The 26470-nt window shown below is 40.4% G+C and overlaps 1 protein-coding gene across 4 annotated transcripts in view; it reads right to left on the bottom strand.

Moving 5' to 3' along the window:
* Positions 1-25738, bottom strand: part of LOC101171407 (voltage-dependent calcium channel subunit alpha-2/delta-4) — a 57010-nt gene extending 31272 nt beyond the window's left edge. For 3 of the 4 annotated variants that reach the window (XM_011475758.3, XM_020703765.2, XM_020703764.2), the window contains exons 1-19: positions 25167-25738; positions 16325-16406; positions 14845-14961; positions 14547-14606; positions 11961-12123; positions 11749-11880; positions 11374-11434; positions 9163-9313; positions 7220-7294; positions 5260-5349; positions 5063-5176; positions 4764-4842; positions 4563-4696; positions 4319-4336; positions 3206-3283; positions 2238-2318; positions 2067-2141; positions 1863-1949; positions 41-112 (exon numbers count right to left, since the gene is read on the bottom strand). In XM_011475758.3, the coding sequence (XP_011474060.1) occupies positions 41-112; positions 1863-1949; positions 2067-2141; positions 2238-2318; positions 3206-3283; positions 4319-4336; positions 4563-4696; positions 4764-4842; positions 5063-5176; positions 5260-5349; positions 7220-7294; positions 9163-9313; positions 11374-11434; positions 11749-11880; positions 11961-12123; positions 14547-14606; positions 14845-14961; positions 16325-16406; positions 25167-25267 (1770 nt within the window). In that variant the 5' untranslated portion in view covers positions 25268-25738. The remainder of the gene's footprint in view (positions 1-40; positions 113-1862; positions 1950-2066; positions 2142-2237; positions 2319-3205; positions 3284-4318; positions 4337-4562; positions 4697-4763; positions 4843-5062; positions 5177-5259; positions 5350-7219; positions 7295-9162; positions 9314-11373; positions 11435-11748; positions 11881-11960; positions 12124-14546; positions 14607-14844; positions 14962-16324; positions 16407-25166) is intronic. The other variant, XM_020703763.2, reaches the window with a different exon arrangement.
* Positions 25739-26470: the final 732 nt, after the last annotated feature.

Here is a 26470-nt window from a genome sequence, read left to right as displayed (position 1 = left end):
ATGGTTGAATCTCAGTGATATGACTTTGTGGATGTCTCACCCCTTTGTCAGTAGAAGCTCTGATGCTCAGCGTGCTGCTGCCTGTCTCTCCTTTCACCATGGCAGTCCTCAGCTAGAAGAAGACAAATAGAAGTCAGACTTTAGGCTTTTCTTTTTAGGATTTTGCCTAAAAACACATATTGAGGAGCTATTATATTCAGATAATGGAAAGCAACACTGTCTCTATCAGAATAACACAATCCCTCCGTAATTTGAAGAGTAACAGCGGTCGTGAAAACGCTTCTACCTGTTCTGATCCATGGAGTTTTCATTCCAAAAATGACCAGATTTCTGTGGGTCTTAGAATGAGCCTGTTAAATCATCATTTGTGTGCAAACATGAATGAAATGTGTGTAGAACTGATGTGGGGTCATAAATGACTGATGGAAAAGGCTTCAGGAGGGAAGAAAGAGTACACTAAACGGTTTGAAGCCAAAACCTAGTTCATTTTGAAAATAGAAGAGTGGGATATGGGGGTGTATTAGTTTTAGGGTGAATTGAGACTGGAACAATCCTTTGTTCCGGATCGAGTCCAGAACCTTGCATTTGGTCTGTATTCAGACTGCCATCCAGCGGACCATTCTGTTACGGACCAAAGCTTGTAAACAAAACCATGTGACTAAAGAGCTCTTCGCGGTGTTAGAATAAAAGTTCTAACAACTAAACAGCTGGAAGCTTTTTTCTGTTTGAAAACATGACAATCGTAGCTTTACATTTGTCCGCGGCTCATCAGTTGCTACATTCAGGCTGTGTTTAGATCACGTGACCACCGGCTCGGTGGCTGTTTTGGTTCAGTTGGTCCCCTCTGAGGACGGATTCTAATCAGACTGAGGAATCGCAGAGAGAACCGAAGCTCAGTCCGATTAGAAACCAACCAAGACCACCTCCAAAGATGGGTCCAGAGCAGTTCCTGGACCAGGGTAGTAACTGGGCTGTGTTACTACAGAGTTTTGGTGTTTTTGAAACAGCTGATTGTAGAATTGACCCAAGTGCTCCAGCTAGTGGAAGTTGTGAGTTACTACAGTAAAGGACAAAATTCACCCGAATGCATTCTTTTGATGTGAGGCACAAAAGCTTGGAGTAGCCAGATTTAAGGAAATGTTTCCATCATTCAACCTCAAACAAAAGTAACCATTCAAAAATATCCTGTATAATTTATCGTCCTGTCAATGTTTCCATGCCAACTACATAAATGTAGTCATACATGATACATACATGATGTCCAGTTGTTTTTTTTCTTTTTTTACAAAGTAATTGTGCAATTGCGCTTCTGGCTTTTGGCATTAGGGCAATTTCTTTTATGTAAAAGGTGATTTTTTTTTTTTAGTTAGATAAATAGGAATAGAAATAACATGGAGTGAAATGAATGTACTTTTCAGTCTATCAAGGAGCAACACCGAGTTGCCAAAATGTTTATATTGCACTGCAAAAATGAAGGGTTTGATTGTTGATAATAAGCCACTGAGTCATGTCCTCTGAAAATATGCAAAACAGTGCATTTCACCATATTACTCTACTGTTTTGTAGAAAAGGATTCAGGTGTTGCATCAGTTTCAGGTCCAAGTGAGATGTTGTATAGGGAATTTAAGACAAATAAGTAGGAATGAAACCTACAGTGACTAAATTCTGCTCAACAGTCCCAGCGACTAGTATTAAAATATGGTATGAAAAGAAGAAGCTGCACCTTCTGCAAAAACACCTCAGAGTACCTGTCTGAAAATTCTACCTATATTCAGATGACCTCATTAGACAGGTGTCCATACAGGGCATTGAACTTTCCTGCTGGTCTTCATTTATGCATCAGTTACTCTGTCAGATCTCACCTTCTCCTCTGTGTCCTCCCACTCCACCTCCGACAGATCCACACTGTTGTAGTTCGGTTTAGGCTTCAGTTTCTTTCCATCTTTATACTGTTTTAGACAAAAGTCACGGCAGTTTCACCAGTTTACAACTTCCTGTATTTTTCTGAGCAGCTGCTGCTCTACAGCAAAGTCAGTCATGTGTAGCAAATCCGAACCAGAACTTACTAGAGGTCGAAGGTCTGGATGCGCCAGGATGTAACCATTGTTGTTGATGAGGAAGGCGTAGCCATGAGCTCCCAGCTGAAAGACAGCAGGACAACAGAGGTTGTTTCTTTTTTTTTCCAGAGATGTGTGTAAACCTGACCTTGAACAGGTGAGGGGGGTGTTCAGACTCACCATGTATCTGGGTGCCAGCTTCATCACTTCCATCAATGGGATGTCAGTTCCAACTACGCCAAGCAGAATCCCATGAGACAGCTGGAGACAGCAGCAACACAGAACCCTGTATTACTCTTCAGGTTTGCTTTTGTTTCCGATTCAGAAATTAAAGGACAAGAAACATCTGTCTGCATGTGGGTCCTCCACCAGAACCCAAACTTCTCTTTTTCTTCCTCACTTTTCAACAACAGCATTGAATCTTCAAGCAGAATTTGCAATAACAAGTCTTTACAGAGAAGTGCAAACTAGTAAAAAACTGGCATTTTCCTGTAAAAATACATGTGAGAATGCTAAAGTACAATAGAGAACTACAGAAAAAAGTATGCTGAAACAGTTCCTAAGAATTTCAGCTAATTTGCTAAAGAAGTGCATCATTTTCATGAAAAATTAGAATTAATAAAGGGTGTAAAACTTATCAAAATAAATATTTGGATCTTAAGCATTTATCTACATGGTAAATCATTGAAAAACAAAATGAAATTCTCAGAGGGGAAAGGTCCTGATGCTCACTGAAGCACTAAAAGCTGGAATGATCTGTGTAGTTTGGTGAGGTTACGGACTCAAAAACGAGGAAACCTGCTGGAGGAGCTCAGAATGTTAACATCAGTCAGGAAGATGAAGATTTTATGTACAGAGGAATTAGAAGAAGATCTCAAGAGTGATAGAAATGCAGGAGACAAAAAAGCCCCCCGCCCCTCCACTGCCCCCAGGGGGCATATCAGGTCATTAAGAAACAAAGCAGTGAGGTGAGTTGACAGCAACGAACTGCCAGAATAGATCATTGATCTCATGTAGGGTCATAAAGCTCCTGATGATCTGTGTTTGAAACGGTGAAAAACATGTAAAGCTGTCTTCTTGAGGACAGACGGTGGGCAGAAGGGAAGCTGACACATGAGTGGACGACTGCACTTTAGCCTCAAACTCACCGTCTCCTTCTTCCTGCTGAAGACTGGCATGGCCACTGATGTCATCAGCAGCAGACTCTGAGCCTTGCTGTTGAAGAGCTGTGACAGAGCAGAACAAATGGCAAACCATGTCAGTTTTCTTAAACATGCATGTTTGAAATGGTATACTCGTCATGCAGGAATGTAATGCTGCACTTATTTTGTAGTAATCCTTTAAAATAATTTGCAAACTTTTCAAAAACCTGTCAGAGATTTTCAGTCCTGCAGAGTGATTCCTCTGTGTTGTTTGCTTGATAACTACCTAACACTAACATTTGAAGCATAAACAAGCACCAACAGCCAACTACTTCACTAAACCACTGCTGTTTCTACAGAAAATAATAAAGGGAAAACTCCTTAAAGGTTGTCAGGTAGGAAAAAACAAACGTAAGGAGGATGTAAAACCAACCATTGCCTGAAAAAAGTATGAATCCTTCTTAAGCCTAAAGTCCGTGGAAGGTCGTAGAGAAGAGCAGCCACACCTTAAAGGGAGTGCAGGTGTGTTCTGCACTTCCCTTGAGCCACGTACAGCCACCTCCGGGGACGTCATGAAAATGGAACTTACATCGTTGTGCATGTGGTAAGTTTTGGTAAATTATTGGTAAGGCTACTGGAAGCTGCACACCTTATGACGCACTAGAGATGCTGCCGTACAGTGCCCAACAAGCGGTCTTTGACATAGATATACCTGCGTACCCTGTACAGGTTTGCCCATTTTTTACCTGCAGACAGCCCAATGTAGGGTTCATAACTCAGAGGGAGCTGCATGTCAAACCCACTGAAAGTGAGACAATGAATGCATAAACATTCTATTATAAAGTCAGGAAGCTACGTCTGTTTAGACTTTCAATAAAATGACTCATTTGAAACTGAAATGTTCAGGCAACTCATTTAGATACGTGGCACTCTTCAATGCTCAGTGGGAGGTCTTACAGGTCGTTATTACGCTCTATATCCGCTCTCAATTCTGTCTACTCACTATGGGTCAAACCATGAAGGTGAAGCCTTACAAAACCCCAGAAAACAATGTCTGTGTCAGTCAGATGGCCATCTATGGCTCTATATTCAAAGTGTTTTCACCTCTGTGCTCTTTACCTCATTTGTGTTGGGAAGCTGCCAAAGAGATGGAAGAGAACACCCAGAGGACAATGGGAGGATGAGTGCAGGTTTGTAGAGAGGAAACGTACAAATGGTCATGAAGACAGAGATGTGAAGGAACAGCACGATCACAACAGGCCTCTGAAAGGTGGTCTCTAAATGAAAATATTTACTAAACCCTTTCAAAGAAAAAGCTGCACGTATTTGAAAATTCTCTTGAACAATCAGGACATGAGCGTACCACAGAGTCCATGTAGGCCTCAGTCCAGATGATGTCGTGGTCATGGTTGATGACCATTGGCCGACTGAGAACATGCAGGTACTCCATGACGTTCTCCTGAACGTCCGCAAGTGTTGAGATGTGAGTGTAAAAACCTGCAGAACACATCCAGACTGAGTGTGTGCGAAGACAAAAACACCAGAATGACTCACACAAACTCACCCTTGTTGTTACAAGCAATCCATTTGGTGTTTTGGGCAAAGGTCATCTCCCTGCCAATCAGGTAGGTGAAGACTCGCACCTGCATGGAGACATTCCCACCAAGTTCCATCAGCATCACAAAGCCTTTGACTGAGATTTCCACACTATGTCAGCATGCTAACAAAAACAGTAAAAGAGCAAAGCTTTTATTAAATGTGAAAAAAGATATACTTGTTTGAACTGACAGGAATATACATGATGTGACCAAATAGAAAATAGAAGGACCAGAAAGAGATGTGGAGCACAGCTTTAGTCCTTACTCTGCGCTCAGGCCAGTTAAACTCCTCAAAGACAGACTCAAAGTCCTCCATGGCTCCGTCTGTGATCAGCATGATGGCCTGGTTACACATGCTGCCCTGACCGTTCACCCTCGCCTGCACACAAGCAGTTGGACAATCAAAGATTCTAACCATACTACCTTCTTCCAAGAGCAGAGTCAACCTCTGTCACCACAAACCTCGTTCAGGATCTTGAAGGACTCCTTCATGGCATTCTTGATTTTTGCCTCTCCTTTAACATGCAGATCCTCCACCAGCAGCTTAAAGTGCTGCAAGAGGAAGAAAGAGGGATTATGTTCTCTCCAACAGCTCTTTAACAAATACCGAAATCCAATAGCAATGCTGATATGCAGTCTCAGTTACAGTGTTGTGTGGACACATGGTTTTTTCCCGGAGGAGCTGTTGACACCAACAGAGCCTGGCTAACCAGCTGCAGGGTGAGCAACACTGAAGGTAATTGAAGTCACTGCAAAGCTTCTGTGATTACAGGTGGGCCCTGGGCTCCTCTGAAGGACCCCCTAACCGCCCTGACTCTTCATAGGACGAAGGTCCTCTCAAACTTTCGGGAACATAAATCTTGTATGGAACAGAATTTCTAGATGTCGTAAGGGGCAGAGGGAGTCTGGTTTGGGGGCTTCAGGATTTACTCTCTGCTTTTTGCAGATGATGTTGTGCTGTTGCCTTCATCAAACCAAGCCCCAGTGTACCCATGAACGGTTAATGGTCAAGTGTGAAGCAGCTGAAATGAGAATCAGGACCTCCAAGTCTGAGCCCATGGGTCTTCCCCAGAGAAAGTGGTTTGAACTCTCTGGAGGGTGGATAGCTCATGTCCTAAATGGAGAGGTTTTAGTATTTTGAGGATTTGGTTCACGTGTGAAGGAAGGATTGAGTGTAAGATTGTGGGCCGATTGGTGCAGCGGCTGCAGTCATGCTATCGCTGTTTTGATCTGTTGTTGTGAAGATGAAGCTGAGCTGAAAAGCAAAGCTCTGGATTTATTGATCTATCCATGTTGCTACCCTCACCTCTGAGCTTATGACCCACCTTGGATGAGGGGGAGAATATGGATAGATCGATAGGCAGACTGATTTGGACAGATCTTCATGATGAATTGGTCAATAACTGGAATGGAACTCTGACCAGAAGCTCTCAAGCCTTCTTTCGACAGGGAACCCTGAACTTGATCTGGAATTCCTCAAAGCCTGCTACTTGACATAGGCCTGACGAGTAAATTTACCTCCTCAGTCTACACTCTGAGAACAGCAAAAGCAAAAATCCAAGCTGCCGCCATGGTATTTCTGAAAAAACTAAAAATATACATTTGTTTTCTCTTACAGAACCCAGCCGTCACCATTTCCATTCTCTCATCTTTTTCTTGTGACATACTCACAAGTGTAACCTTTTTGTATGATAAAGCCATTTTAAGATTTGATTTTTTTTTTTGAAATGGTTTATTTCAAGCAATTAAGTAGAAATAATACACAACAGCAATATAATCATCAGTTATACATTCATACAGTAACTAATCAAACTTAGGATAATTTGACATATTAATAAATATTGCTTGAAAGGGAGTGGAAGGAAGCAAACTTATATAATCCCACCTCGTTATACTGTAACCATTTGATTACATGATTTATCATTATCCGGTTCCTAGCTTTTATCAGACAGGGGGCATGGTCAGCTCTCTTTTTTTGGAGAAAATCAACTTTTTAAGTACTTTGAAGATAGTTGTATTTGCAGAGAGGCACGCCACCCGTCCTGCTGTGTAACCCGGAACCGGAAAAAAAGATATGATAATTATAATGTCATGTTTGTAAAACACAGCAAACAGACGAACCAAATAAATCTCAACCCACATCTTGTCATCTTTGTGAATGTTGTTTGGGGTTTCATGTTTTTGGTGACCTCTGGTTTTAAAATGAGGTAAAACAGCAGCACCAAAGTGTGAAGAGCCTCTGGAACATTACAGACAGCACTTTGCATTGATGTTGAATCCTATAAAAGGATCAATATTCTGACAAAATGCACGCATAACAAGACATTTGTTTGTGGATAACGGTGGCGAATGTTTCTCTCTGAGTGCTGAGGCAAATGAAGGCCCCTTCCTATGGCAGAGGGCTTGCAGACTGTGGGCTTACCTCCCTGTTGTCTAGGTCAGCCTGCACTAGCGTTCCTTTGAAGCATGGCTCCACGTAGCGAACATAGTCGGTGTACTAAAATGAAGAAAAATAAAAAAAGCAGGACATTTGTGGTGCAAAGAAGCTACAACACTAATGTTGGTATCCCTCTGCAAATAAAAGAAACGCCCATGCCACTGACATAGCTTCAAATAAAAAAAACACAGAAATTACAGGAAATCAACTACTGAAAATCAAACTTTAGGCATTGCTTCAGACAGACGTAGGTAGTAACGCGTTACATTTATTCTGTTACATTTACTTAAATAACTTTGAGGGTAATTTGTACTTGGGAGAGTAGTCATAATACAACATACTTTTAACTTTTTTTAAGTACATCTCTGAGAAAAAAATGCGGCTTTCACTCCAGTACACTGGCCCTCTTGCTGCTCCTTACCATTACTTTGAACTGTATATAATCAAAATAATCTGCATTTGATCCTTTGGCGGAGAAACTTCCACCAAAGGTTCCGTAACGTGACTTCATGTGACCAATCATATGAAGCCACACAGTCGCGTGACTGCACGTCAGTGCTCCCCAACTTCCGGGCCGCAGACCGGTCCGCGGGCCACTTGGTACCGGGCCGCAGACAGAAAAAAAAAAGAACATACACTGACTGATCATTTCTGTTTAGTTTATTTTCTGGTAGTGAAGGCAGTTTTATTTTGAAGAACTACTGGATTCTGTTCACCACATCCGGCTGTCCTGACGCGTCACGTGATTTGAAGCAGCTGCTCGGACCGCTAAGTTAGTAGCCCAAAGCTAACACCCTAATAAAATCAAACAATAAAACGTATTTGGAAAATTTCTTCTGGGAGAAAAGAGTCAGAGAGGAAACTGAATAAGAGCTTCAACCTCAAAGAAACATAAAGCTGCTGTTTATAGACCAAACAAGAAGTTTTTCCTCCAAATGTGGATTTATTAAGACGGTTGTTCTCACGGACCAGAAGCTGCTCTGCCTGAAACGTGGCGACTGATTCTCGAAAGTCCCACACACAGTGATAAAAAAAATTCACATTTATCATTATATTTAGAAAATAGCAGTTTTTGACGGTTGTGTCGCTTTTTTAATTTTGCTTTTTTTATCCATTACACCTTAAAAGTTGTCACAGCTAAAGTTAGCATCTGGCTGTTTGCCTCCACTTGACGCCTTCATCTTCATCACAAAGTTTAAGTTTAAACCAGCCGCAAACATTTGACAGAAAATGAAAATGCAATCAAATAAAGTTGCCGACCTGCTGAAGATGTTTCTGAAATGAGGAAACTTGTAACATTGACAGTATGGGTGAATTAGGCAGGCAGCTGTTAAGAACCGCTTAACACAAAAAATGCTCTTGTGTTAGAAATGAATACACAATGAATCGGGATTTAGGTTAAAACAAAATCAATTTTTTTGCTCTTAAAGATGATCTGAGCCTGTGTTATAATGGGATTCTATGGAAAAAAACCTGTAATGCCGCTTTTATTGAATTTTTACAAATCAGAAACAACTTCTACAAATCAACAATTGTCCTTCACTGAATCTGCAAAAAAAAAAAAACTACTGATGTTTTCAAATTTTGTAAACTAAATTTCTTGTAGTAGCATTTTAACATGAAAAGTATGTTTTTCCCTAAAGCCAAGAATAATAAACTAATCTTCGGCTCCGTTAAGACCGGTCCGGGAAAATATTGTCTGACATTAAACCGGTCCGCGGCCTGAAAAAGGTTGGAGACCACTGTTGTAGAGAACAGCTTCATCGTGTGGTCGTTGGAAGGATCTGGAAATGACCATGTCACCACACACCAAACCCAAGTTTAGCAAAAACTTTCAACCTGGAGCCATCATTTGTAAGTACAAAGTGTGATTCATGAATGAAATGGATGCATTGTGTCTGGTTGTTTCTGCGAAGAATAATTCTCACAGCGATGACATTGACAAAGTCGTTCTCCCCCAGTGTGTCCAGGATGGTGTTGATGGTGTGCTTGGCGATTGTCATTTTCAAGCCCTTCATGCTGCCACTGATGTCTACCATGATGATGATGTCCTTTGGGGATGTGGCTGCCTGGATGTACCTACAAAAGCAGTGAAAAAGACAAATGATTAAACCAGCATGTGAATGACTCTGAACTGTGGCCCCTCCCTCTGTTCAGCATGATAGGATTTCAGGTAGACTTACAACTCAGCAGTGCTTGCAGAGGCATGCAAAAGCTGCAGCAGCTGAGCTGCAGAAAGGCAATGGGATGAGGTGCTCGGGAACATATGGAGTTCCCTGGTGTTATTTAGAGAGGCATGAATGGTCACATATGGTGCCATCTGGACTGCAGTGACCTGGCTAAGGAGCAGCTTAACGTGTTTCAGAGAGGATCAAGACTCATTTCAGAGCTGAGCAGCAATCAGTCTGCTGCTGCACCCACACACAGTCTGAGCAGCTCCTGCTCCCTGACGCTCAGCACGGTGCAAGAACAATGGTGTATGAGAAGATGACATGGCTCAGTAGGTAAATGTTGGGATGAAAGACCCAATGCTGATGTCCTTTTCCAGAGATGATTGTTGTTGTTCACCTTTCAGCATATCCCTTCAGGGAACGCTACAGTGAACCACCTTTCACTGATTTGGACAGGTGTTTAGGCCAGATGTCCTTCCTGACACAACCCTGTATTCTATCTGGGCTGGGGACCGGCAGAGGAGGACCCAGACTTGGATCCCGTTGTGGCTACATGAGGCAGCAGCTCCAAGGACCCACACTGGATGAAAGTCAAGACGATTTTAATCGTAAAATGAAAATTAATTATGTAAACCTCTGAATAAGAACTCCTCTGTTGCTGTGTTCTATGTCAGGGTGTTATTAGATTGCAAAATGACAACTTCAGGAAAAAATGATTTTAAAGTTTTCAGGGTTCATCCATCACATTTGATGCAACATCAGTTCAGGAGTTTAGTCCCTCCCCAAGAAAAATACTCCAGCTGTCTATTACCTCCCTGAGTGTCCGGTTGGTGTTGCAGCTACATAAAACTACACTCTGCACAACAGACTCCAGCTTCTGTCCGTAAACATACAGAGCCCAAACGAGTACAGTCTTTTCCAGGCTTTTTTATAAGGAATCCCAGTGTTGGATTTTTTTGGTTTGCTGTGTAGACCAGAGCATATGAAGTTCTGCACAACTTCCAATTGTTCTGCTCAGCTTATCCCTCCAACATTTCTGTAGTAATCCTCATACAGAAGATGATCCTGCCTGATTGTTCTCAATGCTCAGCACGACCTCCCACCCCCATCCCTCCATATTGAGCTGTTTCCAAGTCTGTTTGTGTCTCTTGAGAGTCTGATGAGGATGAAGAGGGTGTCAGAGAGGAAGTACTCTTTACTGCTGCTTTCCACTCACTCACCCACAAAGACCTGCACTCGCAGACCTTTCACTCGCTAGATCCAGAAAACACACAGAACAGTGTGAATAAGGTTGTGTTTTACCAACAGACGCAATAAAAGGTTTCATGATTTAAGTTGGATGATATCATAATGAAGTGAAAGGCGGGGACTCGTGGTAACCTGGTGACTGACTCGACATACGTTTGTATTGGCCATGCAGCAAAACAGAATTAATGATGTTGCTTCATGAATGGGTTGAGCAGTTATTCTTCATTTATTTGTGAGTATTTTCAAAGCTTTACCAAACTTAATTGTTATTATTCCGTATAAGTCATATTCCAATGAATGTATTATTCCATAAATGCAAAGAGTTCAGAAGAATTATGATAACAATAAACATTGTAGTCGTATAAAGCGAATGTAAACATTTTTTATTTTTTATTTGGATTTATTAATAGTGAAATTTGCGTTTTGGGGTTTGCAGAGCGTTCAAGATCTGATCAGATTATGGTTTGGTTTCCGTCATGCTTCCATGCTTTGACGTGCCTTTGGGCGCAACACTGAACCCCAAATTGCTCCTGGTGGTTATAGGCTGATGCCTGTGTTCTGCAGCGGTGTGTGCATGTGTTTATGAATGGGTGAAGGGGACTGGGACTGTAAAGTGCTTCAGGGCTTCTTAGAAGGTAGTAGCGTGCTGAATAAGTATGCATCATTTACTAATTTGGTCAGATTTTTAAAAATTTTCGGTGACATGACAATCATACACACCAATTCCTGTTCCTGCAGTCAAAAGCTACCACTCCATTGGAGTCTGGAGTCCATTTAATGCCTGCAAGAAAACACAAGGAATACATTTATGTGATTTTCAAGTCAAGAGTTAAATGGTTTTGCTGACCTCAAATCGGAAAATCCTGAAAAACAGCCTGACTGTTTTTCTAACCAGCCTTCTTCTTGTTTGGTCATTTAATCAATAAACTTGTTTAGAGATTATGAACAACAGTCAAAAATAAAAGCTCTAATGCAAATGCTTAGAAATAAATCGGAGAGCTAAAAAGCAAGCAAAAATGTCATGAATTAAAAAAACGGAATAGCATTTACAAGGCAGATAATAGAATTATACAGTTTGAACTTGGATAAACATACCAGGATAGATCCGGAAGAAACCATAGGAACTGCCAAAGTACTGCCAGGTGAGTGTGGGGTCTTTTTGGAAGTTACTAATGAAGACATCATTTAAGGCCTCTGTGTTGTAGATGGAGTTGAGAATGTTTGGATCTGCAAAGAAGATTGAACCCTCCTGGATTAGGCCTTTGGGATTGTTTAGGTGGGAACATGTGATGCAGAACTTGTCTCACCTTTATTGTAAACATTGGTGGGCACCTGGATGTCGCTCTGCAGAGTGTTCACTGGCAAGTTGTTGAAATGTTCGTTCTCCTCCAGGGGAAACTCTCCTCCCAGCTCCACATTATTCCCATCTTCATCCACAGTGTTGATCAGCATGGAGTTGTAGTAATCAAACTAAACAGCAGGAAAACGTGCACGAATGTGTGAAATCTGGCAGCTTTGCAGTACAGCTTTGGAGTCTGACACCAACGTTCATTAAAAATGCAGCCTAAAATATGTGACCTTTTTTCATTTTTTTCCCTGGAGGATGTTTAGCACCCCTGATGAAGCAGTGCAGCTGCAGGAGGGAACCAGGGTTACGAGTCTCAGCTCCAATCATGTGACAGTACTGTGCAGAAACATTTCTAAAGGGCATTTTGAGCAGCCAGCAGGGGCAGCTGTTGTAACTATGGGTTACATTGAAGAAATGGAAAAATACTGCTTTGTTCATTCCAATAATCTGTGCAAAATTACATTTGATTTAGTGTCATTAAGCAGTGGGTTGGTAGCTGTTGAAAATGAGCGGCACGGTTTTTGTATTGTGTTTGTATTGGACTGTTAACGCAAGTTAAAAAGATAATAGACTGAACTTTGATTTTGAGCTGTGTGATTTAGTCCAAGCTTGTTTACAATTATTCAACAGATATCTCGCATAAACAATATATATGATTTACATAGCTCCAAAGGTGAGTGGGAGAAACTTTTATGGTTTGGAGAACAATATCACAAAATTGTTATAATGTTTACAACTCCACGCAAATACATAATAAGATACATAATACAAATACATAATTACTGCATCATTCATTATCTGTTCCAATATTTAGACTATTTATTTTTCACTACATATTAGCTGAATATCAAAGTGATTACTGTACTTATTTCATGGTGCCTTTCCTTATATTCTATATGTTGACGATAACTTGTCCTTGTATTTTGCTTTAAAATGTTTAATTCTGGGCTTTGCTTTACATGGATCTCTAGCTGAACTCCACACATCGACACTTTTTGAATTGTTCTGATTGATGGTCGTTTGTGTAAACCATATCTCCAATATAATAATCACCCTTCCTTTGTGTAAACAGTTTTTGAATGTTGATAGGTAGTGTCCTGTTACTAGCTCTGTAAATGAGCTAAACAATAACTAAATAACTAATTATTTAGTTTTAATAATTAAGACTTTAAAAATAGATTGTTTGTATAATCACAACATCTAACATTATGCATATCCACAGTGCTTTATGTATGATATGAACTAGAACTGCTTTTTGGTCATGAAACTGCTCATAACAGCAGTTTTTGATGAACACTCGATTCTGATTGGCTGCTGGGTGTGCATTAAAAAGTGATAACGCATGCCCCAAAAATAAGTTCCGGTCACATAGCATAAAAATTCATATCACTGCGCAGGCTTCTTTAAAACAAACTTTATCTTCATCATCTGGACAAAAACAAGCGGTAAGAACTGAACTGATGCTTTATCCCATCCGGACGATCAGCATGCATACATACATACACACATACACATACACATACACATACACACACCCACACACACACACACACACACACACACACACACACACACACACACACACACACACACACACACACACACACACACCCACACACACACACACACACACACACCCACACACCCACACACACACACACACACACACACACACACACACACACACACACACACACACACACACATATATATATATATATATATATATATATATATGCAATGTAATAGTCCGCTTTTTGTGGAAAAAGTGATCCAAATCAGGGAAAAAAAAACAAGAATTAAGGACTAAAAAATGGTTAATATTTATTTCTTTTGTAAGTGACCATGGTATAAGCGGGTTTATGATTATACGTCCGTCGCGTCGGACGGTTCAGGCTTCCCCGGCGTGCGTTAAATTTATACTTCGTTGGCCATTAACCCTTACATAATGCACGCCTAAAAAAGAAGTTCCGGTCACATATCTTACATGTTCTGTATCACTGTTTTGGCTTCTTTCAAACAAACTTTCGCTTCATCATCTGGACAAAAACAAGCAGTAAGAGGAGAACTTTCTGTCTAAAATGTGGCACAGTGTGCATTTACTGTGTCAGTTCATTTGCAAATGTCTAAGTAATCCTGAGTTAATCACACAAAAACATACCTGAATCATTTATGGGTCTTTTTGGTCTAACTAATGTATTAAAAATAGTAATAAAGTTTATAATAGAATTTAGAGTCGACTTACTTTTTAAAAGGAAGTTGGATGTGTATCCATGGATCTGTGCCTGCATGCATTTCTTTAATTTCTTTTAATTTTTTGTTTACTTTAAAATCAGATTATGCCAGAAAAAATACCTGTTCTAAAGTTGGAAATCTTTAGTTTCCACGGCATCAACTGTTGAACAGCTTGTTCAAATACTTTTTATCTGGTTAACCAGCAGCTTATGTAAAGACCACCTCAGGCCAACCCAAGAATAAAGGCAGCGGGGAGAAAAGAGTTTTAACATGAAAACGGAAATGCCTGGGGCCTGAAGAGGGTACTGACCTCCATTGTAGCATTGTATTCATGGTATAGGTCAGAATCCTCTGCAGACTCTGCTAACCTCTGAAAAGAAACCAGAAGAGAATAATCTGACTGAAAACACAGTGCAAAGATAGAAAACATAAGGTTTGCCAAACACAAGCAGAGGAAGCTCCAAAATTCTTACTCAAGAACAAGACAATTTAAATTTAAAATGACTTAAATTTTGCAGCTAGAAGTCCAAAATCCATTAATTCTGTGTTTTTTTTTAAATTTTATATATTATATACATTATATAATATTATTCATTGATTGTTCTGACCTTCACAGACTTCATCTTGCTTCCCAACATGCGCTCGATTTCATCTGCATACTCCCTCACCAGATGGTTTCCATTCAGCTCCACAATCTTGACAATAGACTCCACATCTTTCAGTTTCTGAGGGGATACAGTCAAGGAAAGTCGTTAGATCTATAGCATCACAACTTTGATCATAAACATTCCTTCTCAGGTGACCAAGCCTGCAACTAAACGTACAACAAGGTGCATGTGAACACCGAAATTCAGTCTTATTGTCTGCAACTTGGGAAATTTAGTAAACTTCCACGTCATCTGAAATGGTTTGCACACTCAGTTTTTTGGTGGATTTACATTGTAAGTTATGTTGGTCTTATGGGCAAATGTACTCTGAGCTGATTTTATTAACTGGGACGGTTGAGGCTTTAGGGAAGTCTGCCCACACCTCTTGGTTTACAAACTGCTCCAAACTGCTTTCGCTTTTTTTCCACAGTTTCCAGAGATGAACTCCAACAGACTATCTTTTATACTTGTAAATATAACTGTTCACTATTTCTTGGTTAAATGAGAAGCTTGAAGTGCATCAACCCTCTGAATGAGCAGGTGGGACAACCCATTTGCAATCATGAATGTTTAAAACGTTAAAAATGAGCATGAATGAAAATTAGCACCAACATGCACCAAACTATAGCAAAGACTTGACAGTACTACTTCCAAACTAATTACTTCCATTAATTAGTCTCTCCCTGTGGTTCATTTCTTGCTCTTCTTTGCGTGTCTCGGTGAACTGTTTACACTAGAGTACAATACAGCAGAGCTTGTTCTCAACAGGTTTGATCATTTGATTGCTGACAGAGATTAAGGGAGCTTTGAACCGACAACACAAATAGAACTTCAGAGAAAAAACTGTTGCACATTGGGCTAGCTAGTGTGTATGTGCTCTCAAATTAAGAGAGTTGAAAACCTGACATTTCATTCGACTGACAGCTTTATTTTTACAGTGAACGACTTTAAAAGTGCTGACCTTAACTCAGCTTCCTCATCTGTTTGCCACTTTGGAAAATGTGTTTGCTAATTGAAAGCTGCACTTCTGGGTTACTCTAACAGAAAATGAATCTCATATTAATGTGACCGTATAGATGGGTAGAATCCGCCATGCAGTCCTTTCATTTTTGTCTGATAGTTTGAGTTTGAACTCAAAACAAGCAGGCGTGTTTGGCTAAAAGCTGTTCTTTTTAGCTCAGTGTATCTAAAAAAGGTTTATTTGAACTTCTCTCATTTGTCTTGTGCTGAAATGAGTAGTTTTGGATTTTGCGGTCTTTATTGTACTTTTTGTCTGTGCTTTAAATTTCTCTATAAAACATGTTAAGTTACAATGTGGATGAAAAAAACTACCAAGCAAATGTCTTGTTTTTCCTTTATTTGCAAGTAAATCAAGGCCTGAGATTTGAACTATTATCTGCAACAAGTCAACAGTCATTTGACCTATTTTGACTTTATTGACCTTTTGTAGCAGCAGAGAGCCAGAATACTTGACCGTTAGGTCCCGAAGCTGAACAGAGAACTCTGATGCCCACTGCTGAACCCTGAGGAAAGAAGAGCAAATCAGGATCAGGTAAGAACAGACAAAAAAAAAAACTATTTTGATTATGTTTGAATAATGTATATAAGTTATCTCATATTTGCTTTTGTTTGCAGAAGTGTCTGTGTCCAAATCTGTTTCACTGGGAGGTGGAGGTGACACCCTTGGGAGAAAACGATTATCTTTTTGTTTCTTTTCAGCATTCTCCTGAGAACCTGTGTTAGCTGTGTGTAAAATGAATCGAAGGACGCTCTGTGTTAGTTTATCCATGAAAATAGGCTTTGCAGGTCCGGAGATGATGTGAGAGGACTGTGGAAGCATGGACATGTTGCAATTATTGTTTCTGATAGCGCTGCAGCTGTGTTTTTATCTCTTTCCCCTTCTTAGAGCTCAGCGCATGTGTAACTTAGGGAAAACCCAAAACAACTTATTGAAAGGGGAGTGCAGCAGAATATGCGCCAGAGTGGAGAGAGATTGTTTACTGGGTAGATCTCTGTCTGCTCTCCTCGTAAAGCTACCTTGGTCTGTTTGTCTTTCTTTTCCTTTTTGAATTGTCATGATGTTGCAGGTTGTTTTTACCCAACAGATTTTCACATTATTTGATTGTAACATTTGAACAAAATGATGGTTGATAAAAGACTGATAGTGGTTTTCACTTTAATTCATAAGACTTATCACAAGGACAAAATGTGCATACCTTTGTTTTATGTTTTTTTTGTGCTGAAAAATTACCAACAGATTTATGAGTTTTAGATAAAGTTTTCAGTTCCTCCTGCTAATCTGACACTACTGGTGATGATAACAGCTGTTGCTCACATCACTGACTTGATATACTTAAAGGGTTCCCTCAGAGTTTATACGAAGTTGTGATAAAAATCTCTGTTGTGGTGTGAAAACATGTCAACTCAGAAAACCACCAGGACTTCAACTCAAAAAGTAAATTACAAAATATATGTAGACTTTCTATGCCCTGGGAAAGTTCAAAAAATGCCTAATGCATTTTGGATGATCTATTTATTTTGAAACTAACTACATGGACTATTGTGTGAGGAAATTGTGTAAGCGTCATGGATTGTGTTTTGGTTTCAGGGTCTTTATATGATTTGTTTCCTGCAGGTTGACTGCAGGACTTCTCCTGGATGCCCTGCCTCTCCTGGGTTCTCCTGGAGGTGTTCACCAACAGCGTGCTATGCTACATTAACAACTGCATAGACACAGTCACAGTGGACAAACGGATCCATGTCTCCCCAAACCAGAAGCCCTGGATGACTCAGGAAGTCAAACAGCTTCTGAGGAGGAGGAACGCCGCCCACAAGTCTGGAAACAAACCAGCTGAACCAACCTGAAGAGAGGCCTCAGAAAAGCCAAAGCAGGCTACAGGAGGAAGATTGAAAACCACCTTGACAGTAATGACAGCCAACAGGTGTGGTAGGAAATCCAACACCTCCAACTAAAGAACCAACTTTAGAGCTGCGGAAAGTGACATCGCACTGGCTGAGGACTTGAAGCTCTCCTATGCCAGCTTTTATCTCACTGCACCACAAACACACCAGTTCCACCGCACAGCCCATAGCGGCACCGTCTTCATCCTAGATGAGCATGAGGTGAGATGCACCCTGCATGCAGTCAATCTGAGGAAGGCTGCCAGTCCCGAAGGGTTTCCCAGGGCGAGTGCTAAGGGATTGTGTGGACGAGCTGACTGAAGTCTTCACAAAGATCTTCAACCAAGTCCTGGCACAGTCAACAGTCTCACTCTGCCTGAAGTTCTCCACCATAGTTCCCCAGCCCAAGATGCCTCATATCTCCAGGTTCAATGACTACAGACCAGTGTCTCTCACTCCAACAGCCATGACGTGCTTTGAAAAGCTGGTCCATAGTCACATAACAGCAGCCCCCCCACCAGGAGTGGCCCCACACCAATTTGCTTACAGGGCAAACTGATCCACGGAGGATGCTATAGCAACTTCTCTGCACGCTGCTCTCTCCCAGCTGGACCCTGGCCTTCAGCACCATTCTCCCACACAAGCTGATGGCACACCTGCCCACCATAGCAACACCATTGTAAAGTTCACTGATGACCTCACCGTGGTGGGGCTCATCTCTGAAAAGGAAGAATCTGTATACAGAGAGGGGCGTAAAAGTATATATGTATATATATATATATATATATATATATATATATATATATATATATATATATATATATATATATATATATATATATATATATATATATATATAAACAGTAAAACAAAGTTTTACATGAAGTTTGTCAAAACCAGAAATGGTGTCATCACATACACACAGGTTGAAGGAGGTTTTCTTTCTCCTTATTCAATATTTATTAAAAAAATTTTTTTTTCTTTTTCTTTTGTGAGTAAATAAAAGGATAATCAAAAACTCAAAACTGCAAGATGGGTAAAATACATGCTATAGATGTAAAACACAGCATTTAAACTGTTCTGATATAAGATTTTAATATGAATATCTTCTCTCAGAATATCACTCAGCATTTTTGCAAACATTATGCTGCAATGAGTGTATGTTGCCATGGTGATTTGGCAGCTGTAAAAGGCCAGTAAATATGACGTGGATAAAGAGATTTAGATAATCTGATCCTGATCTGGGTCACAGGATGGACCTGGAGGTGTCTCTCAGGACAAGCTCATGTGACAGCACCACACCAATGCTCAGAGGGTGAAGAACAGAAGCAGGTTTGGTCTCACTCAGGTCATTGAAAAAGCAAAGGGAGGTTGTAGTGCGTTTCTTTAAAAATAACAAATGACCCATTGCTTCCAAATGGTCAAACAAGTACTCTTAAAGAGAGGGAGAAATGGAACACAAAAGTTTAGCTCTCAACAGGTTAGCTGTACCTTTGATCAGATGGCAGTGCACTCATTACTGGCAAACACAGCCCAGGCACACACCCCATCTCTATGAGATGCTTATAGGACATTCATGTTGTCATGGATGCATGGGCTCTCTTGATTAGTAAATCTGTGCAGCGTTGTGTGGGTTTGGGGGGAAGTACCTCTGAACTGTCACACAACTCTAAGAACATCTATTTAAACCCCACAAATGTGGGGACCACAGGGTATGTTTTAACTGAAGAAAGCCTGTGTAAATCCCAATGAGTTTCTTATTTTGATCAGGAATCTTTACCAGTTCTTTTACTTTGAGCTAATGTCTGGAAGTTGAGTTTTGGCAGCAACACTTAAAATTATTCTTTCTTGAAATGTTTCAACACTCATCCAAGATCCAAGTAACTTAATCAGTCTGAGTCAGAATGGTAAAATTTGTGTCTGACCTCCCTTAAGGTAAGGGTTATTAATAGGGGTGTGGATTGGCAAGAGTCTGGCGATACGATATGTATCCCGATACACGTCCCAAGAAACGATACGTAGCCCGATATTTTACTGGAACACTTTTTCTTTCTTTTAAAATAAAATTGTGACTCAGAAAAAACTGTACCTGAATTTCAATACGTCTTTTATTGTAATAAAATTGTCAGTTTCAGTTTATTTAATGATCACAATGTTAAGCACTGCAGCTGTATCTCATATATAAGTTGCTTTTACACACACAAATTCATAGTGCTTTTATTTTGGTAACTAAAATATAGAAAGGGGAACAGTCAACATTGTCTGATTTTCAAAACAAAATATTTTTCAGTATAGGAAAAAAAATGGAATGGATGTGCCTTAACAATAACCAATAAAGTGCTGTTTATTTCCAACATTGCTTAATGTAGCTTCTCCACTACTTTTAAACGGTTCAGCATCCTTCAAAAATAAAAGGAAAGAAACACAAATTCTTTCCATAAACATTAAAGTGTGATGATGAGGCAGCATGACAGAATTAAGGAATGTTGCTTTAATGTGGCTAAGATGCTTTGTTTACATGACAGTCTGCACTCCAGTGCGGCAGCTCACACGCGGTAGTAAACTAGTAACGGTCATTGCCACGACGTCTGCCTTTTTTCAGAGCTTTGCCGACAGAATTTTGACTGAGGCTCAGTGCATTAGCTGCTGTGCAGCTGCAGGGCTTCACTCTTCTTATCTGAGCCGCTACAAAGCACCGCAATCCACGTTTTTATAAGATACTGGCAGCAACATGGTACAGTTTTGGTTCAGTTCCCATCCTAAGTAAAAACCAAGTAGTTCATGTCTCATAACAAGCAAGCTGCCTCTAGCTGAGGTCTTCCTGTTGTTTTGTGCAGAGTAGAGCTGCTCAAAGAGGCTCAGTGTGCTCTGCTGCCAACTAGCGGTCGGAGGTTGAAGTGAACAACAAGAGTCAGACAATGAAGGAAGTTCAGAAATAATTCAATAAACATCGTCCTGACAGCATTTTGAATCAATAAAAGTATCACCAAATTACCTATGGCGATATATGAGGAGAACCAGCTTCTGCCTCTGTGTGTGGAAAGTTTAAAATGCTCCCATCAGCCAATGCTGTCACTCCCAGGAGCCCCACAGCTGTTTCCCATCAGTAATCACTCCCCAGCAGTATGTAGACAGTCGAAGTCTTGTTTGTGTCTCTGGCCTCCAGTATTCATCCACCATCCCCCTCTGCTGATCCTCGACTGATCCTCGACTGATCCTCGACTCTCGCCTGTCTCTGACCCACCTCTGCCAGCCTCATGACTCCGGCTCCTTGTTACAATAATGTTTGTATTGAACTTTCACAAATATGTATACATGGTTCTTTTTCCCAATTTATTGTTTTTTCTTATTTGTAAATAATTGTTATGTAATAAGTAGTTCAGTCTAAACCTGCTGCTCATTGGAAGTTATCTCCAGATTTTTTTCAAGCAACTGTTTTGTTCTACAGTTCCTTTACAGAACTGACTACCGCAACAGCTGGAATTTCTCTACAAGACATAGGAGATTTTTCATTATTATTCTTTTTAAATTCCTTTATAGATTTTTTTGTAAGAAAATATTTTTTTCATGCCAGCAAAATCACACTGTCTAAATGCATGGCTTCCTTTTTTATTTCAAGGTTTGGAAGGAGAGGGTTACTGAATTTTGCCAAATGCATTATTAGTATCTTCCCACATAATATCCCATCTCTTGTTTGTGTCAGCAAAATGTGTTCTCCACATTTGACCTATCCCCAAGGGGAGCGGTATGTCTCAGGTAATTGACTTCTGGAGGAGAACATCACAATACCCACCGGTGAGCATCCAGGGATCAGACATTGAGGTAGTGGACAGTTTTAGGTACCTGAGTGTTCACGTTAACAAGAAACTGGACTGGACTCACAACACCGATGCCCTGTATAAGAAGGGCCAAAATCACCTCCACCTTCTGAGGAGACTGAGGTCTTTTGGAGTGTGTAGGCCTCTCTTAAGGACTTTTTATGACTCTGTGGTAGCCTCTGCTTTCCACTACGCTGTGGCCTGTTGGGGAGCAGGCAGCACAGACCGGGACAGGAAGAGACTCAACAAGCTGGTCAGGAGGGCCAGTTCTGTCCTGGGCTGTCCACTGGACTTTGTGGAGGAAGTGGGTGAAAGGAGGATGTTGGCCAAGCTAAAATCCATTATGGTCAACACCTCTCACCCACTACATCAGACAGTGGAGGCGCTGAGCTGCTCCTTCAGTTGCTGACTGTTACACCCTCCATGTAGGAAGGAACGGTTCCGCAGGTCATTCATACCAACAGCTGTGAGATTGTACAGTGCCACAGTTTAAAGATGCATGTAAAAACCGGTTATCATGCATCCATAGCCCATCCAAATATTCTGTCTTTTACTTTATTTTATTTTATGTATAACACATGTTATGTTAAGTGTATATAAGTGTCTTGTTGTCAAATGTCATTACAATTTTAAACACCCTTTGATTCTTTTTGCACATTGCTGTTGTTTCTTCTTTTTTCCCTATTTTGCACTGAACTGCTGTAGCAATTGAATTTCCCCAACGTGGGATCAATAAAGAATATCTCTATCTAGGTTCAACCCCCTCAAGCTAACTCATAAGTGCAGAGTGTTATACAGGGATAACAATGGATTTTATTCCTACAACCTCCCAGTTGTAAAGCAGACCCTTTACCACTAGGCCACCAAGTTAACAATATGAACAATGTGTTCTAAATGTGCAAATTTGAATCCTTTGTGGACATGAGTCATTAGCACATGTCCTGATCATTTGAGCTATCTATTTTATAAAGTCTATAAGGTTTTGCACTACCGATTGAGAGCATGTAAGGACACTGTGCAGAGGCAGCGCCATTTTTAAATCCAGGAACTTCGCCAATGGCAGCCGGCCAGGTGTGTCAGGGTAAGAGGTGACTAAGCTGCCAGAATGCTGCTGATGACCAATGATGGACCAGAAACCAGAATAACTTTGGAACTGACAACAAGAAACCTGACCCCAAGTAAAGACAGCAGGTGTCTTTAATTTTGTTGTTTAACCAGCAAAGGCCCGTTGAGATTTTCCTTTTTCAAGGGGGTCAAGATGCAGATCACACCACACCCCAACACAAAAACACATCAAGGCTTTTCAGAATACCATCAAACCAAGACGGTTACGAGATGTGTTAGCTGAATTGTCCTTTGCAGAGTTTCCAGTGTGTCGGTGAGACATAAAATTGTATGCTTGTCCAGCACATGGCTGGAAGAAGACCATGAGACCTCTCATTCATGTTCACCCAGAGTTTAGGAATTGAAAAATGGAACACATTTGTCTGTGAGCAGACAGTTGAGGTTGATTTGAGGTTTCTTTTGAATTTGTTGTGATCTCTTGAAATACCAGAACTTATTATAACTGAGTTTTTGATGTTACAGTTGGTCTTGAACCCAAGACTTGATGTTGGTCCACTCATCCAAATGGCATCAGATGCTAAGATTCAACTTCGGTACAACGTCACCTTGATAACTGAGAACCTTTCTCCACTTGTCACAGTTCAATCTTATATTTTCGTTTTTGAGACTTAGTTCTAAATTCAGGTTGTTCAGAACTTTAAGCAGATGCAGCTTGGTTAGAGTTTTCACTTTATTACTTGCATTTAACCAAATGCTATGGTTATTTTAAAATTCCTTACATAGAATAATTGCTTAAATAGTTTTTAATCAAGGCAGCAGAAATTCTGATGTTTTGACGATCATGTCATGTAAATCACAGTAAGTTAATAGTGATCAGAAACAAGTAGTGATGGGTCGGTCGCGAATGAAACAACTCCAAGAGCCAGCTCTTTGGAGTGGGTTTTTTTTTCTGGAAGCCGTGTTCTTTTAAAAAAAAACTTTCTTTCAACCTCTCTTTTTTTTCTCTTGAAGTGCACATCTCTGAGCCATAGACATATACCCACTTATTTGAGTTTCACTATTCGCAGTCTCACATATTCGCAGATTTATTTCAGTCACGTGACTCTTCAGCTTCATCACAAAAGCTCTGACAACTCAAGATGCTTGTATGACACTTTTGCGTCCGAGGGAAGTGCTGCGCAAGTTTCAGGGGAAGGGAGGGGAGATGGAGAGCACGCTGGCCTGTCCGCCTCCAAGGGTGGGTTACACCGGTTCCTGAATCGCTATAAACAAAGTATGTGTTGCTGCATGGAGAAATGACATCAGCTGACTCAGAAACAGCTGGAAAATCTCCTGAAGAAGAAAGTCATGGAGAATAATTATTATCCAGATGAATGAATGATGGATGAAAGCGTCCTCTTCTGGAAGAAGATGACCTGTCACACTTAACTGATGAAGAAGAACGGACTCAGAGAGACACTCCGAATGTATTAAACTACAGTACAGTCTATTGACCTGAATACAAAAACTTTTGTTGAGCGTTATTACAATGTTCTTTAATCTTTAATAAATGTTTTACAGGTTCTTTTTAGTGAGCCTATCCAAAAGAGCCAAATCTCTAAGAAGAGCCAGGATTCCCATCACTAGAAACAAGCCCTTCATTTAGTAGAAATCTTAGCTTGAGGCACAGAATTTTTTTTTTCTTTTGTTAGAGGACCCAGAGTTTTAGAGTGCAGGAAGGATTCCTGCTGTCACATCTGCAGAGGCGGCCATCATTGTTCTATGTTATGTGGCCATTGATCTGAGGATCTGGGACATTTGCTGAAGGTAAACACATTCAATCCAGTTCAAACTCTTTTAGAGTGAAGCTGGTTGAAGATCGTGTTGGATTACGACAGGATTTAGGGCTAAAGGTTGGAAATGCTATCAAGCTGATGGCTGCATTTAGATCCCAGGGTGGACAGTGTTTGCTTATGCATGAGTGTCTCAATACAGTTGGAACAACGGCATAAAAGATTTGGCTGCACATTGGAGTCAGGAAAGGAGAAAACAGAGATCCTGAGGGGAAACTGCTGCCTGCTGGGACAAACTCCACTCTCTCAGGACATGAAACACAGGAAGACGTGAAATGACACGTGAAGCCCATATCAAATGTCAGAGAGAAGGTTCCTATTTGAACAGCATTCAGGCAAAATGTTGGAGCCCTCTTCAGATACAAAGTTGTTTTGAAGCTTAGTTTATCAAAAAGCTTGTATTGCCTTAACCCAGTTCTGCTGAGTTATAAATCAATTATTTACATGAGATAGAAGCACAAATGCTTTGATTTTGTCAGGTTTTTTTTGTTATGAAAACCCACAGATACCTTAGAGTTAACTGTTACATTTTCTAAGCCACTGATATCTATGTATAATGATGGAATTGAGATATTTATTCAAAAATTTATAGGTCTCAGGAAGACTTTTGTGTTTTGAATGAACACTGTGAGAATCAGAGTTGAAAGTGACTGCAGAGGGTACATACGTCTCTGGTGGGATCTTCATTTGAGCATCAGCTGTAATCCACAAGCAGAAAGCTCCCAGAATCCTCAAATAGGTCCTGATAACAAGTCTCCTGCCCTCCATCCCCTCTCTCGACAATCTGTAAAATTTCCTTAGTCCTTCAAATTTCTGAGAATAGCTTCATTAAATGAGAGACGATGTGCAAGTTAACTTGGATCTGTTTAGTTGAAAAGAGTTTCCTCATGTTGGCTTCAGACAGGAGACGGAGGTGCTTGTAGCTTTTTGAGCTTTTGACCCTGAATGCACTCCATCATGGTTACAGAGAGCTGAGGTGCAGCTGTCATCTTTTGCCGGTTTCCAAAAAATAATTAAAAGAAAAAATGACAAGGAGAAAAATCCCGATGGTTTAGTTAACAATCTGGCAAAAAAGTCCCATCAGAAAAAACTGAAACAGAAGTTGTTGGTTCTCTTAGGTTTTTACATAGTTCCTTATGTAACATGGGATGAAAAATTGGCTTCATTTCTCCTGCAGACGTTTGTGTTGTTGTAAATGTGGAAGTCCACAACAGATTTGCTCGCCTTCACTGTCGTCCAATTTGGAACATAATCCACTTGGATTAAAAGCATGGACAGAGAAAGAGAGGGAGGGAGATTAGAGGGGAGGAGAGAGCCTAGGGGAGGAGCCAGTGAAGCAAGGGATTGGATAAAGGATAAAGAATATTATTGGTAATTTGGATACAGATTTCTATAACCAATCAGAGAAGACTGAAGAACTAAACTGGTGTTCATTTGGAAAAGAGAAAACGCAAAAAAGCAAAAAACAACAACAAACAAACAAAGCCTGTAGCCTTACGCCAAGAGTTCATTAGTCAACAAAATGCATAAAAAGGACTCTTCTGCTAAAATCAAAGGGCCGCTAGATTGACTTTGCTCAAATTTAATCCAAGTCTAGCTTTTTCCAACAAAAACTGACAAACCTACGGAGCCCGAGTCCTGACATTTAAAAACTAAAATATATCTCGTTCCCACAAATTAATATCTTGTTCCCACAAGTTAATATTTCGTTCCCTCGAAATAATTAATTCGTGCGAACAAATTAATTATTCACGACATAAGTCATTAATAAACACGGATATGCTCTCTGTCAAGCCGCAAAAGCCGCTTTCAGCTGTAACTTCTGTGTCTCCCACATTCGTTCCAGAAAGGAAAAAGAAAAACAAGAATGAACAATTTATTATTGTCTCAATGGATGTAAGAAAAATATCATAAGATTTATGATACTGTTTTGCCATACGATTCACCGGACATAGCTCCTACTAGCTCTGC

Source organism: Oryzias latipes, chromosome 6 (assembly GCF_002234675.1).
Source record: "Oryzias latipes chromosome 6, ASM223467v1".
Classification (NCBI taxonomy): domain Eukaryota; kingdom Metazoa; phylum Chordata; class Actinopteri; order Beloniformes; family Adrianichthyidae; genus Oryzias; species Oryzias latipes.
Note: the sequence above shows the minus strand (reverse complement) of the source record. Positions and strands in the feature narration are given on the sequence as shown.